We start from the raw sequence: 17161 nt of genomic DNA on the forward strand, positions 1-17161 counted from the left end.
AAAGTTTAGACATATGAAACATATGAATTATAGTAAAGTTTGGTAGTTTAAGAATAAGTTTTAACTGAGTTATAAGGCATTACGTTAAATCATAATAGGTTAATAGTATAACTGACAGTTAAGTCATTTAACTAAACTTATAGATTATAGTATAGTGTTAAGTTGATAATATTAATTGTTAAAAATATTGGGAATCAGTGAACTTGGATTGAACCTAGAGTTAACTCAGGAAAGTTTTTTGTATTAATCAGGGTATAGAGCAAAGAGTATAATATGAATGATTCATTGAACATTATGGAAAACACTTTGAACGATTTGTATTGAAATTGTGCACCTGTGACCTTAATGTAAGCACGGCAGGCATCATGGAATTTGAATTGTTTGCTTGGAAATTGCAGATCTCGTGGTGGTCTTGTGATGCATAGTTTTGTAAAGCACGAAACTTGTACGCCCCCAGTGAGTGATTATCACATTGCTGGAGGGTATAGAAAATGGTATATAAGTTGAAAAAGTTTTGAATAAAATCGGCTCCAGTCCTGATCAGACTGTTCCCAGAAGAACTGCCTCCGAGTGGTCTTCTCGCTGTCCAGATTCTCTGGTGTGGGTCCTAACCCACCCTTGGTCAGTGCTGGTCACCGACAGTCCCAGCAACAAAAGCTGAGGCAGGAGGATCAATTGAGCCCAGGGTTCAAGGCTACAGTGAACTAGAATTGGACCACTGCGCTCTAGCCTGGATAATAGAGCAAGACCCTGACTTTTAAATAAATTTTTTTAAAAATGTTCTTGAAACACGACCACCAGCAGCAGTAGCATCCCTATGACCTTTCCCTTTTTCTTTTTCTCATAGGATTTATAACCATCTAACTTACTATATATTTTTCTTTTCTTTTTTTTTTGACAGTCACACATCTGCCTTTATTGTAAGCAGCAAGCAGGATGCTTCCAGCACAGTAAAAAAATTAATTTACAAAAGCAGGGATTCAGTGAAGCCTGGCTGGTACCCTTGGGCGCTCACATGTAGATGCTGACCCAGAGCAGCAGGAAGAGGACTCCAAAGCCCATGAAGAGCAAGGCCACCAGGGAGATAAGGAGTTCTTTGTAGATATCGCAAGTGTATTTGATGGAGGTGACCTCATACACGAAGAACCAGGCGGTGAAGAACATGCCAATGGCCAAGAGCACCACGGTCAGACGTGGAAAGACCGCTGGGTTCACAGGGCTGGTGTATCTGCTCATAGCCTCGAGCTCCATTTTGCCAGACTCTGGGCCAGCAGCCGATCACCATGTTGTCTGTTCCCTCACACTAGAATATTAACCCTGTAAGAGTGGTATTGTGTTTTGTTCACTGCTGTATTCCTAGTGACTAGATCAGAACCTGGCACATAGTAGACACCAAAAAAAAAAAAAAAAGGCACTGAATGAATGAATGAAAAAAGGAAAAGTAGTGAAAGTGCTAGGTGGGAGCTAAGGTTGGGCCTAATGGAGAACGCTGAGATTAATCAAATTTCTATATAATCTACCAAATCCAAACGGATAAAAATCTAGATATAAAGATTTTATTGTATTTATTCCCTATGGCACCTCTACTTGCTTCCCTAAACTAGTTCAACTTGTTCTCCATATAAACAAGTAACAAAATTGCATCAAATTGATATGGTAAAATAGTAATCAATGATATTCACTACCATTGCATGCTTACTATGTCAAGTACATGAAACACTTCACTAGACTATTTCACTTAACCATCATAAAACAGGCAGCAGCATCTTCATTTTTTCTTTAAAATGAGGAAACATATTTTGAAGAGATATACATCTTATTCAAGATACAAAGTTACTAAGAAGATGGGATTCAAAACACATGAAATTTCTCTCAAGAACCCTTACACTCTTGACTGTCTCACTAGGTCACCTCAATTATTTTGCTGCCTTTAAAAAATAATCCTTAAACCAGGTTTTTCACTTTTCAAGTAACAAGACACTTAGTTAAGTGACCTTATATATCATTATTTCCCAAATTTCAATCATTCAGATACCATCATGTTTAGATTTTTGTCATATGAAAACATTACTAGTATCATTACTTATTTGATATTGTCTCTAAATTGACTTACTTTTTAACTTGACCTTGTCCTAAACCTTATCTAGATACACTAAGTGTATATTTCTTCATACACATAAAAAAAACTCTAGTAAAAATATTTTCAAAGTCTGTCCATATGCCATCATCTGTGTACCACCAGAATAAAAAGCTATCTCTGAATTATTTACCAAGGTTTCTCAAAGTGTGGCAAATAATGATTCAAAATAGCTTATTTTTACTTCTATATCAAGATAAGGCTTCTTCCAGTCATGAAAACATTAGAAGAAAAAAAAAAGATTATAAAACCAAATGATTTAATTTAAACAAAATAAGGATTAAAGTTACTCAAAAGACATGGACAATATTTCTAAACAATTAACTAAAACTAAAATCAGGATCCCAGAACAAAATGACTTTTACAACAGTTCTCAAGTAAATCATAATAGTGTCCTAACCAATCACTGCTTCCAATTCTATTCCTGTCAAAGAATTTGCTGCACTGTAGCCAAAGGGATTTTTTTAAAAACCTAATACTTAAAACCCTTCAAGGGCTTCCCATAATATTCATGATAAAGTCCAAACTCTGGTGTGGCTTACAAGGCCCTGATATTACTGTGTGCCCTTTCAGCTACATCTTTTGCCATTCTTATCCTCAACTCCCCACTCCAGTCATATTGAGTGTCAGTCACACTCAGACTCATATTTATATCACATGCATTTTTATCAACCCTAGTCTAAGTCTCACAATTTAATCACGTGCTTTCTCAACTTAGTTTTTGGCACTGAAAAATCACTTATCTGCATCATCCTCACCTCATCAGACTAAGAAGCCTTTTTGAGGTCTAGAGCTACTTTTTTGGTTTTTCACTGTAAACACATGCTTGACATGTAATATGAATTCAATACATATATATTTGGTGAATGAATAATACATTACCAAAACAATTTCAAAAGAATACCAATTAAAGGAGTCACTAAATTTATATTTGCAGTCTTTGTTCCTACCATAATAAATGAAAAGACATTTTCTAGCTTTAAGAGCCATAATACTAATGTCCATTTTGTAATTAAAGTTAAACCACGAATAATCTAAGAAACATTAATAAAGGAAAATTCGTCCAAAAATGACTTATGGAATAATCCAATTTGTACTTACTCAAATCATCTGATATATCTTCAATTCCTGAAGCACTATCATCAGAATCACCAGTATTATCTGTATATGTCTGTTGCTTCTGAGGTCTTGGTAAATTTTGCAGAGCAGATTTTTCTCTTTCTACAGCTTCAATATTCACTTTGTCCATAGAAGTAAAGGAACTTGACAATTTTTTTCCAATCTGTTGTAATTCTGTCTTTCTCATGTTTTCTTTCAACAGTAAACTGGATACCTTTTCTGCTTCTGCTGGTGAAGTGGACACTTTTTCTGATTTTATCTGAGAGCTGGGTGCTTTTTCTGCTTTCACTGGTGAATAAGGTGACTTTGGTGATTTTTCTGCTTTTGCCTGTAAACTGGTTGCCTTTTCTAATTTTGCCTGTGAAATAGGTGTCTTTTGGGTTTTCACCGGAGAATTCAGTAATTTTTTTGCTTTGCAATGACTTTGATCTCGAAGGACTAACCCCAAATCTTTAGGGCCTGGAACATTGGCAGTATTTATTTTACATGATTTAACTTCTGTTTTGTCTATACAAATATCATTTTGCTTATTTTTTTTACTACTATTCCTACTTGGAGAGCTGTTTCCAATTTCTTTAATGGATTTATCATTTTTAGCTTTCAAAGTTTGATTAGTTATAACTTTAACTGCTTTGCTGTCTTCACAAATAACATTCTTCTTTGGCTCATGATTTTCACTTTTAGAGGTCTTCGACTCTTCCATTATTTGAAAACCTGCTTCTTTTCTATTGTGATATATAAAATGGTAGATCTCCAGTAGTTTAAATTGCTTCAAATCCAGTTTAGGCCAGCAAACTATTGGGATAAAAATTTTTTTAAAATCTGTTATATAAAATGCAAAAACTATGTTTTTAAATGACAAGACACTAAAAAAAAAACGTTTAAAATTCATTCTCAAAACTGAAAATAGTAAAAGTTTTAAAAAGACAAAACTCAGAAAACTACATGAAAAGGAGTTAAAGCCCACTAAGTAAATAACGGCCAAATATTCACCAAGGGAATTATAATGTAATTATGGTAATATGGTATCAAAACAAAGAATTTTTAGAAAACTAAAAGATTGTTTACATTACTCTAAGAAGTTCAACTAACAGGGAAATAAAATGTGCAACTGATGCACCACAATTAGCATATAAGGAGATGAAATAAAGAAAACACAAAAATTCCAATCTTTATGTGCTATATGGAATCAGTTTACAAATCCTAAATAATAACACCTTACCCACAAGACTCTTTTACTGAATAGTATCTATTCATACCTCTAACCTGCTTCAACTTTGACTCTCTAAACAAAGGAAAATAATGTCAACATTCTCTACCTTGAAGTATAATAGAGTTTAAATGAATTCTCCTGAAGTAAATCTTAAAAACTGGTAGGAACCCAGAGTTAAAAAGTAGTGGTGATATTCTGTATGATACTAAAAAGGTGGATATTTGTCATCATACATTTGTATAATGATATAGAATGTACACCATGAAGAGTAAACCAAAGTAAACTATGGACATTGGGTTATGATAAAGTATCAGTGTAGGTTTATTGATTGTAACAAATGTGCAGATTTGGTACCAGGTAATGACAGCAGGAGAGGGGCCACGTATGCGTGGAGCACAGTATATATGGAAATTCTGTACATTCTGTTCAATTTTGCTGTGAATCTAAAGCTACTCTAAAAAATATTGCCTAAAAAAAGTGATAGAACAGTAAAACCAGAACCCATTTTGTCTTAAAATATGACAACTGGAACAATTATGTTGAGAAATAAACATTAAATTTACCATAAAGTATGAACTATAAACAAATTAAAATACTGCGTCTTAGCTGGGTGTGGTGGCTCATACCTGTAATCCCAGCATTTTGGGAGATGGAGGTGAGAGGATTGCTTGAGCCTAACTAAGGGTTTTTTGACCAGCCTAGGCAACTTGATGAGACCTTGTCTCTACAATAAATCAAAAACTGAGCAGGGTGTGGTGACACATGCCTGTAGTTCCAGCTGCTTGAGAGGCTGATGTGGAAGGAGGGATCACCTGGGCACAGCAGGTCGAGGCTGTGGTGGCCATGAGCGTGCCATTGCACTCCAGCCTGACAACAGAGTGAGACTCCAACTCAAAAATAATTAAAAACAATAAAAAAAACCTGCATCTTTTTTTCTTAGTTGGTGTCTCACTCTACCACCCATTAACAACGTGAATAAAAATTATAATCTTTCTGCCAGCAAGAAAGATTTTGGCTACTTGGAAGGCTGAGGCGGAAGGATAGCCAGAGCCCAGCAGGTAGAGGCTGCAGTGGCCGGGAGCGGCCACTGCACTCCAGTCTGGGCAACAGAGTGAGCCTCCAACTCAAAAATAAAAAATAAAAATAAATAAAGATTTTGGTTAATTTACTAAACTTAGGCAAACATCTCTAATCATATAAACCATATATCATACAAACACAAAAACATTACCTAAAATGTAATGTAATGTAAATGTAAATTACCTAAAATGTAAATGTAATGCCCAGAACACAAATCAATTACTCCAACCTAGCTGTATGTATACAAAAGCATATTACTGGGAAATAATTAATTAAATTTCTCTAGATATGTCTGCGCTAAACCATGTTATTCAACTTAGACCTAGCTTTTATAATTCTCATTTACAGTAGTCATCTATATTCTCTGCCTTGATCTCTACCAGAAATAATATTGTCTTTTATTTTAAAACTGTATTGGGAGGGAGAAGGATGGGATTAACAGTCACAAATATCTGTCTGGGGATGGGGAAACACCTCTTATCAACAGGGTGCCTGAATGAAACGTAATTGTACACCTACCCTTAACTGTACCCCACAAAATCATAATAAAAAATATTGATTAAAAAAAACTGTATTAGGTTCTTATTTCTAAATTATTATACAAAATTTTTGAGTCAGAGTCTCATTCTGTCACCTAGGCTGGAGTGCAGTGGGGCACAATTATAGCTCACCACAGCCTCAACTTTCCGGGCTCAGGAAATCTTTCCACCTCAACCTCCTAAACAGCTGGAACTACAGGTACATGCCACCACATCCAGTTAATTTTTTTATTTTTATTGTTTGTAGAGATAAGGTCTCTGTGTTGCCTAGGCTGGTCTCAAACTCCTGGGCTCAAGCAATCCTCTCACCTCAGCCTTCCAAAGTGCTGGGATTACAAGCGTGAGCCATGTGCTTGGCTTCAAAATAATATTTTTTAAAAATAATCATAAAAGTTAAAATTTAAGTCACCCATACTAGATTTTCATCATTAATTTTTTTGACTAACATTATTCTTCAGTAAAAGCTGTGGCAACTTACAAATGTAAAAGAATGCTTCTGTTCCTAGTTTTTTGTATATTTGAATTTGTTTAACTAATATATTCTGCTTTTATTACTCTTGATAACATATTTTACATAACTGTCAAAAAGATGTCAAAATATGTGACTATTTCTTTATGCTTGTAGGAACTGCTGCAGGTTTCTTATTTGAAAAATAAAAATGAGCTCTGTTCTAAAAGATTAGTTTTACTTTATCTAGTAATTCTAATGCTAGTCTACTATAATGATTCTTTAATAATTTTGCTCTTACTGACAAAAGCCATAAACAAAAAAGACTTGATATAATGTTGGCCCACAATTTTATTTATAAAATTTTTAGACATATTATTCCTCCATTCAAAAAAACTCTGTAAATCAAGTTTGTATATTTAAATGAAAGCTACAAATTTTTTTTAATCAATGTACCTAATACAGATACGTGCTAGTGGGGAGTTCCAGGCTCAATTTAAATGAGTAATTTTTTCATATGACTAAAAGTATACCTAAGTTGTTAATAAGAACATGCTACAAAAAAATTATTCTTGTTTTCTAATCTTCTCCATCTTTTCTTATACGAGTAGGACATGTCATATTTCCTTAAAAAACTATATGTATAATTTTATGGCAAAATTGTTATTTTCAATTTTTCCTTTGAAGCTATCAAGAGTACAAAAGTTTCTCCCAACAGTTATAATTCCTAAAAATGAAACTCTCTAAGAGAGGGCTTTGAAAATAAGGCTCACTGCTTCCCCTTGCATACTCATTTCAAAACCGGTTGAACCAAATGAAATTAATGTCAGATCTACTTTCTAGTTATTGGTTACATTTTTAGAAGGTGGTAAAGGGAGAGTAAATGAAATTCTAACCTTAAATAATCAGTTATATTTTATCATTAATTATAAAGAAAATGCAAAAGAAAATTAATGAACTTTTTTTAAAGTTTGCAAAATATAGAAGAGTAAACTATAGCATTTAGAATGCATTCCATTCCATTTTTAAATAAATCATTAAGGCATCAAGGTCATTTCTATTCCTAATTCTAACCTTCTATACCTTCTACCTTGCTTGAATTCTTACCAGGCCTAGCACAATGCTATTCCAGATTAATGTTTTCACAACCCTTCTTTCCTGCTGCAAATTTTGGCAGAAATTGGAGTTGTTTCAAGATAAGTTTTTCATGCCTTTCCATAATTTTCCATCATTCAATTAGCCAACTGGTCTACAAGTTCTGGAGGATGAGACTTAAAAAGGACTGTTTGGATATACAAGCTTAGGAAGTTTACCTGAAAGGATTGTTCTTAACTAACGGAGAAGCTAATCATAGAAAGTTAACACTCAAGTAACCTTTCCATAGAACAGACAGGGAAACTATTTTAAGGCCTAATTACAGACAGCCATCAGAGGCTTACACCGCTTTAAAAAAAAATTTACATAATGAACCAGTTTCAGTTTCAATCACTGAGGCCCACCAGCTGCTGGGTAACCCTGAACAGGAAGACACGGAACCTCTCTGATTTCTAAACTATAAGATGAGCAAATGAATCAGCTATCTTTAATCTACTCCAAATAACCAATATTATGATTCTATATAAATCTTAAGACAGAGTGATGCTACTGTTATATTGGTTCTGATAATTTTACAAGACCTCTAGGGCTCCATAAAGAAAAAGCATTTATAGACAATGCGCCCCTACAGTAAATGCTTAATAAATAAATTCCAAATAATGATTATTAAACATTTTAAAGTCATTAAAATGCTTAATAATTATATAATCTGGTATACAGAATTGGTTATTTTTAGCACTAAAATACTAGCAGTAAAAAAACCAACCTTAAAATACATAGTAGTTCTGAAATTTCAGCATTCATTACAATCACCTGGAGGGACCCAACCCAGAGTTTCTGCTTCAGTAGGTCTGAGATAGGGCTTGAGAATTTGCACTTCTAACAAGTTCTCAGATGATGTTGATGTGTACAAACTGGGGACCACACTTAAAGAAACACTGTTCTAAGGAGTAGTCCTGAAAGTAGAAGTGAAAGGAAACCGTTCTCTTCTGTACAACCTTACACACAGTGAAGAATCTGAGTCATGTCAGCCTCCTCACTAAATTGTAGATGCCATGAGGTCAGAAACCATTTCTGATTTGCTTACCATTACATCTTCAGTACCTAGCATAAAGCAGGCACTCAGTAAATTCGTTAAATGGATTTATAAAATAACAACTTGAATTATTTTTTACATTCACACTTTAAAAAAACATAAGAGGCTGACATGGTGGCTCATGCCTGTAATTCCAGCACTTTGGGAAGCAGAGGTAAGAGGACTGCCTGACTCCAGGAGTTCAAGACCAGTCTGGGCAATTTGGAGAGATTTCGTCTCTGTAACAAATCAAAAAATAAGCCAAGTATGGTGGCACACCCCTACAGTGCCAGCTACTTGGAAGGCTTAGGGGGAAGGATCGCTTGAGCCCAGCAGGTCAAAGCTGCGATAACTGGTGAGTGTGCCATTGCACTCCAGCCTGGGCAACAGAGTGAGACTCTGACTAAAACAAAAAAAAAAATACAAATATAAGAAATCCAAGCTGGGCTCGGTGGCTCAGCCTGTAATCCCGCGCCTTTGGGAGGCTGAGGTGAGTGGACTGCCTGAGCCGGCGGGTTCGAGACCTGCCTGGGCAGCGAGACCTCATATCTACAATAAATCAAAAAATCAGCCAGGCGTGGTAGCACATGCCTGTAATTCCGGCTACTCGGAAGGCTGAGGCAGAAGGATCGCCAGAGCCCAGCAGGTCGAGGCTGTGGTGGTCAGGAGCCGCCACCGCACTCCAGTCTGGGCGACTGAGTGAGACTCCAACTCAAAAAAAAAGAAAGAAAAAAAAAGAAATCCAAAAGATGTTTAACTGCATCATACGTTGTCTACAGTGTAACTAAAAAATGTCTCTTTCGGAGAGTATTCTGTAATTCAAGCCTCCACCCTCCTACCCAAGGTAGGCTCAGATAAGTATGCCTCTTAGAAACATTGCTCTTGTCTCTCTCATAGCACTTACTACTTAAAACTATTTTGCATAATACTGAGTGATCTATCAGAGAAACAAAGAACTGAGTATCACATGTACTTCACTCATAAGAGGACAATGAATAACTATTATAATACTGTAAGAAAGGGACTGGCAGTAGTGGGAAACTGCCAGGAGGGGCAGATTGGCAGTTGTGGGAAACTGCCCCCCACCCCACCCCCGCACACCTCATCAACAAGGATACCTGCATAATGAACATTTGTATACCTAACCCCGAATTGTACTCCACATATTTAAAATTAAAAATAATAAAACCATTTTGTGTCTACTTTATATTTGGACTGTAGGGACCCTTTCAAAAATCAATAGTACTACAAGGCAAAACCATAGTCTACCAACTCCCAATTTCTCTCCTAAGAAGCAAATTTAAATTATTTTAGTTGTTTCTTCCAGGATTTGTCTCCACATTTCTAAATAACATGCTTAAGATGATACTTATTGTTTTGTTTTACCTTTAGATATTATCTACTGGCTTCCTACTATGAAAGATACGGATTTGGCGGTCTCAAACATTCACCCTAAAAACAGAGATAATTATACATAAAAGTACTTCCCCATCCCACTCCCATCCTCCCAGGATGATTTTAATAAGATATGTCAATAGTACTCACAGCTGAGCCAAGAATTATACTATGGCACAGTTTGCTAAATGTTCATTAAAATTCATTTCCCCCCTTTTCCTGAGCATATGACTAGTCTGCATTTTCCAAACTTCTCTGCAGTTAGGTGTAGCCTTATGGTCAAGTTCTTATCCCCTCATACTCTCTTTTCACTGGATAAAATTCTCAACTATTCAGCTTCAATCATTCAACCAACAGTTATATTCTAATCCAGACCAGTGAGTCTCAACTGAGTATGCAGCAATCAACTACTAAGGGCAGATTCTGGTTCAGTAGATTGGGGAGAGGGCCTGGCAGTCTGCATTTCTAACAAGCCCAAGTGATGTCCACACTGCTCGCCCTTGGCCATAATTTTAGCTAGGTGATATAATCGATGTAACTCAGACCACTAAATAACCACATGAAACAAACTACTCATCTAGATCTCATGACCACTTACCCACAGCAACCATTATATGAGAAAGAAATAAAACTGGTTTTTAAGTCACTGTACTACTGGATCTAGCCTTTTGACGTAAGTAATACATGTACTATAATCACATTTTACTTTTGGCATACTTTTCAGTTTTACCTGGAACTGATCATTTCTTTATTTTTTCTTAAGCTTTGTCTATATTGTTGACAGAACTATAAATATTCCCTCATTAAGATCAAACACATCAAGTAATTTGTCTTTTGTTGCTGCTGCTATTCTCTCCTTAGATATCCCTTGTTGGCAGTTTCCTGGTCATGACTAGACTCCCACAGATGTCATTCTAAAACTACCTATCACTATCATCCTTCCTGTTCCCTTCCCCTCTCTCTCTTATACTGATTCTTCTGTTTTTCTCTTTCATTATTTACTCCCTCTTTTTCAGTGGAACGTAAGAAAGGAAACACAAAGGGCATAAAAGAAAATAATTATGCCCACTTCTGATATCTCATTCTGTGAAAAGAAATATCCATATCATAACATTCCAGACCTCTTTCCACTCCCCTTATTCATTCCTTACCTAAGGAGATGAGATAGCTTATTTCATCAGTGATTTTGGAAAAATGTTGCAGACAAACTTATCCTCTTCCTCTCTCCTTTTTTGGTTCCTGCTGTCCACTGGGAAGCAAATCCCATTCTGTGACCTCACACTCTAACTAAAGGTATGCTTCACATAGTGCCTGCAGTTGTTCAACTCTGCTTGTGCCTGAAGGTAAGTCTGTCTAATTCTGGCATTCAGTATTAGTAAACCACTTGAAAGCATAAGCCTCATTCTCCAAATTGAACCTTATCAATAATAAAATTATGTTCTGGTCTCCACATGCTTCCATTGTTTCACCCAATTTGTTTAGAATTCAGGAAAGCAAAGAGAGTGCTATTTATTAGACCCTCTTAAACTTCAACAGAAGTTAAATTTTATAAGATTTGGCACATCTGAAATGTCTTTACTGTATCTTCACACTTTATTAAGTATAAAATTCTAGGTTAGGCCAGGCGCGGTGGCTCACACCTATAATCCTAGCACTTTGGGAGGTCGAGGTGAGAGGACTGCCTGAGCCCACAGGTTCGAGACCAGCCTGGGCAACTTGGAGAGACCTCATCTCTACAATAAATCAGGAAAAATTAGCCGGGTGTTGTGGTGCAAATCTATAGTTCCAGCTACTAGGAAGGCTCCAGGGGAACATTATGTGACACATGCTGTGGAAATTCGGAGGAAAGAGCCTAGGAAAAACTTTCATCATCAAGATACAGTTGAACCAAAAAAGAATTTCCCAGATGAGAAAGAGAATTAGGTAGAATAGCCCTAATGGATAAGACTGTATGTACCAAACAAAATATGTTTATAAAATCTTGAGAAGTTTTTTAGAACCATAAAATAGCATACACAATGACTTAGAAATGTAACAAGCTGAGGTTCTACTTTAACAAAGAGAAGCCATAAATTTGTAAGCAGAAGAGTGGCACAGTTTCTGTTTTAGATTAACTTCTGCAGAACAAGGAAAAAGAGTGGAAAGGGAAAGGAGATGAACCAGTAAAAGCAAATAATAGTAATCAGCGTAACAGTAAAAAGCATTAATGTAGTCTCAGCCACGCTGAAGGCTGAGTCAGGAGGCTAGAGTCCAGGAGTTTGAAAACTGCCTGAGCAACACAGCAAGATCGCTATCTCAGAAAAACAAAAGCATCAAAAGGTTATTTGGGACCCTATCACAAGCAATTTCAGTAGAATTCGGGAGAGGCTGTAACTGAAATAATTAAATAAGTTTTTTGAAGGACCTATCCAGATTCCTCAATATGCTAATAAACACTGCACATCTCTAACTATCACTTACAGCATTTCTCAGACTTAACTTGACTAAATAAATTTCTTTTGCCAGCAACACCACAAAGAACTATAAGGAACACAAATTTTTTTTTTTTAATTGGAATTTCACTCTTGTCACCCAGGCTGGAGCGCAGTGGCACGTTCATGGCCACCATAGCCACAACCTGCTGTGCTTAGGCAATCCTTCCACCTCAGCCTTCCAAGTAGCTGGAACAACAGACGCACGCCACCATGCCTGGCTAGCTTTTTGTAATTTATTGTAGAGACAAGGTCCCACCAAGTTGCCCGGGCTGGGCTCAGGCAGTTCTCTTGCCTCAGCCTCCCAAAGTGCTGAGATTATAGGCTGAGCCATCATGCCCAGCCAGAACACAAATTTTTTAACACTGATATATTTACCAGAAGGTCAGCAATGAGTGAGAAAAGCAGAGTACAACAGAGGGCTTAAAGATGGGGTAAAACAATAGCAAATGTGAGGAACAGGAAAGAAAACTGACTAGAATACTGACAAGCTATGTTAAGGACCTAACTAAATTCATAAAACACCAACCCACTAGTTTATATGATTTGAAGATAATTAAATTTTTACTTGGGTAGGGGAGTTGAAAAATGAGTATTTTAATAGGGCAAGGAACACAACAGTAAGATACAGCTGGGGAAGAAATAAAGCTAAAAAGGGGCTATATACAGAGATTAAAGATATATCAGAAAACTAAAAATAATAGTAATAAAATAAAAGATGCACATATGGTTAACATAGGAGATTCTGGTCATCAGTAGAACTGTTTTGAACCATATGAGTAGCTACATCAAGGAAAGCAGAGATGAACATCAATGGAATGCAGAAATTAGGGAAAAATTAAAGTGTTAGGTGACCTTCAATGTTATGCTTCCAATTGCCCAACATGATATCAAGAATTACACCAAAGTATCAGTGAATATAAGGGAGTAACCTAGAGATTCCTAGACTGAAATGTCAACATCGAATAAGAAACACAAGTCAGGCGTAGTAGCTCACACTGTAATCCCAGCACTTCAGGAGGCAGAGACAAGAAGATTGCCTGAGTTCAGGGCTTTGAAACAAGCCCGGGCAATATCATCTCTACAATAAATAAAAAAATTAGCTGGGTGTGGTGGTGCACACCTATAGTTCCTTGGAAGGCTGAGGTGGAAGGATCACCTGAGCCCAGCAGGTTGAGGCTGCGGTGGCCATGATAGTGCCACTGCACTCCAACTTGGGCGACAGAGTAAGACTCTGACTCAAAAAAAAAAGAAAAGAAATACAGCTAGTAGGGTACCAGTCTTACAAGAAAAAGAATTTGAGAGGAAGAAATAAGAATAGACAGCATGTAAAAAAATATATAGATCTGATTTTCCTGGCTTTGAGGGAACCAGTATAAGGGAAATATGCTATCCCCTAGAACAGGGGTCTCCAACCCCCGACCACAGACCAGCACCAGGTCGAGCCCCATAGCAGGAGGTGAGCAGCAGGTGAGCAGAGCTCTGCCTTGTGTCAGATCAGTGGCGGCATTAGATTCTCATAGGAGTGTAAAGTCAGTTGTGAACTGTGTACAAGCAAGGGATCTAGGTTGCTATCCCTCGTTCCTAATGAGGATCTAATGCCTGATGATCTCCACCTCTACCCCACCCCCAGTGGAAAAATTGTCCAATCACCTTAATGACCTTCCCCCATCAAAGGGAGATGAATCTTCTCTCTCTGTCTAATTTGCTTTTAAATAAACTATATTTTGAAAGAAAGAGAGAGGAAAGAAAGAAAGAAAGAGAGAGAGAGAGAGAGAGAGAGAGAGAGAAAGAAAGAGAGAGAAAGAAAGAGAGAAAATAACTGTGTTCCACGAACCGGTTCCTGATGCCAAAAAGATTGGGGACTGTTGTCCTAGAGGACTTAGAATGATGATCTCAACCTTTTTTCTGTTCCAAAATACCTGATATATAGAATATACTTTCATCACAAATAAAGTAGAACAAACGTTTGGGAGAACAGGAAAGATAAGAATTATAAGGCTTTCCAAAATGCCTCCCTAACAAAGTATAATCCTCATATATTGAAAATTGCTGGTTTAAAAGTGGTGCTATCAGAGAAACTTTAAATACAGGTTTTAAACACAAAAACTTTTATCTGTATGATAATCAAGTATCTACCAAATGTTAAGCAGGGTGCAAGACACCGCCACATAACAATGATAGTTATTACAAAAGTTCTTTTTAATTTTCAGCTTAAAAAACACTTTTTAGAATTTAGCTTTGGCTACCAATGTCTAGTATATGCATTAATTTACCCTTAGACATCTGTGGAGTTAATACAGTCTTAGTGTTTTCATTTCATGCATTATAAGGCACCCTGAGTTTATGACTTGTCTAAGGTGACACAAACAGGACTGGTATATGACTACAAGAAACCTGAGTCCCAATTTTTAGTCCAAAGCTTAGTATGTATCTCTTAGCCTAAACCAGCAATTTTCAAACATTTTGATCTCAAGATAACATTATATAGTGGGGACTCAAAAAAAAAAACCAGAATTATTTTTGGAGGGCAGGTCCCTTGTAGTACAGGCTTCCCCCACAAGGTGAATGTTGTAGGAACCTATCAGCATCAGTGTACCAGCTAGCATTGTTGTAAGAGGCTGTATTAGGCTTCAGTGAATTTTTTTTTTAAGAGACTCTTTCACCATTTGCCCATATCGTGATGGGTGATTTACGAGTGCACCTGCCCATACCATGCTTGAGTGTTCAGCAGTTCTTGACCCAAAATGGCATGACCTCCATGGCCCACCTTCCCTATTCACCCAATTGCACCCCAAGCAACTTTTCTGTTTCTCTAGATGGAAAAAGTTCTCAAAGGGAAATGTTTTACCAGTGTGGAAGAAATAAAACAAAAAATGGCAGAAGCACTAAAAGGCATTAAAATTGACGAGTTCAAAAACTGTTTTGAGTAGTAGAAAAAGTATCTCAATAAGATGTACTGCACAAAACAGAGAGTACTTTGAAAGTGACAAAAAGCCGCGCCTTTGGGAGGCTGAGGTGAGAGGATTACCTGAGCCCGCGGGTTCGAGACCCGCCTGGGCAGCGAGACCTCATCTCTACAATAAATCAAAAAATCAGCCGGGCATGGTAGCGCGCGCCTGTAGTTCCGGCTACTTGGAAGGCTGAGGTGGAAGGATCGCCGGAGCCCAGCAGGCCGAGGCTGCGGTGGCCAGGAGCGGCCACTGCACTCCAGTCTGGGCGACAGAGTGAGATTCCAACTCAAAAAAAAAAAAAAGAAAGTGACAAAAGTTTAAACATATAAGAACAGACTAGCCGGGCTCGGTGGCTCAGCCTGTAATCCCAGCACTTTGGGAGGTTGAGGTGAGTGGATTGCCGAGCCCGCGGGTTCGAGACCCACCTGGGCAACTTGGCGAGACCTCATCTCTACAATAAGTCAAAAATTAGCCGGGCGTGGTAGTGCGCGCCTGTAGTTCTGACTACTTGGAAGGCTGAGGCAGAAGGATCGCCGGAGCCCAGCAGGTCGAGGCAGCGGTGACCGGGAGCGGCCACTGCCCTCCAGCCTGGGAGACAGAGTGAGACTCCAACTCAAAAAAAAAAAAAGAATAGACTTCTTTTTTTTTTTTTTAATTTATAGTCTCACCCCATCACCCAGGCTGGAGTGCAGTGGCACACTCACAGACACTCCAGCATCGACTACTGGGCTCAGGCAATCCTTCTACCTCAGCATTCCGAGTAGTCAGAACTATAGGTGCATGCTACTACACCTGGCTAATTTTTTTTATTTATTGTAAAGATGAAGTCTCACCAAATTGCCCATGCTGTTCTCAAAGCTGTGGGATCAGGCAATCCCCTCACCACAGCCTCCCAAAGTGCTGGGATTATAGGCTTGAGCCACCACACCTGGTCGACAATTTTTAATACATAAATTCCAGGTTTATTTGGGTCCCCCCCCTTGTATTCTTTAAAAAATTAAGGATCCAAGCAACTTTTATCTTTGTAGATTATACCTATTGATCACTCCATCATTAGACATTAAAACTGAGAAATTTGGAAGATCTGATGGAAGTTCCCAGAGGGCTGCGCATTGTCTGAGCTGTCATGGCAGGTGTGCTGAAGAAGACCACTGGTCTTGTAGGAAACTGTATATATTAGAGTCTATACAAGAGGCTAAGAATACTGTATGCAAAGATGCTTGATAATTTTTAGCAAATCCCTAAAAATGAAACATAGAGAAAGTAGACAGAACAGATTGCAAATCGGAAGCTGGCTATAGTTAAAGTGAAACCAGATGTTAAAAAATTAGAAGACCAATTTCAGGATGGCCATACAGAGGAGGCAATTCTTCAGGTTGAAAATGAACTAAGTTTGGTCAAAAAAAAAAAAAAAAAAGATGCAATGGAAACCATGGGTGCCACAAGTGGAAGAACCTCCCATCAATTGGTGGAAATGGCCAATATAATCATTAATGATTTTGGTGGGTTGATGGGAAACTGATGGAATTAAATATTGTTTTTTTTAAAAAACAAAACAGAAGCCGGGCTCGGTGGCTTAGCCTGTAATCCCGCGCCTTTGGGAGGCTGAGGTGAGTGGACTGCCTGAGCCTGCGG

The 17161-nt window shown here is 37.5% G+C and overlaps 1 protein-coding gene and 1 pseudogene across 7 annotated transcripts in view; both read right to left on the reverse strand.

The window, feature by feature from the left end:
- Positions 1-17161, reverse strand: part of ZCCHC11 (zinc finger CCHC-type containing 11) — a 143580-nt gene that overhangs the window by 109745 nt on the left and 16674 nt on the right. For all 7 annotated transcript variants that reach the window (XM_021717348.1, XM_008067552.1, XM_008067556.1 and 4 more), the window contains exon 2: positions 3239-4051. In XM_021717348.1, the coding sequence (XP_021573023.1) occupies positions 3239-3959 (721 nt within the window). In that variant the 5' untranslated portion in view covers positions 3960-4051. The remainder of the gene's footprint in view (positions 1-3238; positions 4052-17161) is intronic.
- On the reverse strand, positions 1005-1251 carry LOC103270019 (annotated as a pseudogene).

Source organism: Carlito syrichta, unplaced genomic scaffold, assembly GCF_000164805.1.
Source record: "Carlito syrichta isolate Samal-C Ts95f unplaced genomic scaffold, Tarsius_syrichta-2.0.1 Scaffold309703, whole genome shotgun sequence".
NCBI classification, from domain to species: Eukaryota; Metazoa; Chordata; class Mammalia; order Primates; family Tarsiidae; genus Carlito; species Carlito syrichta.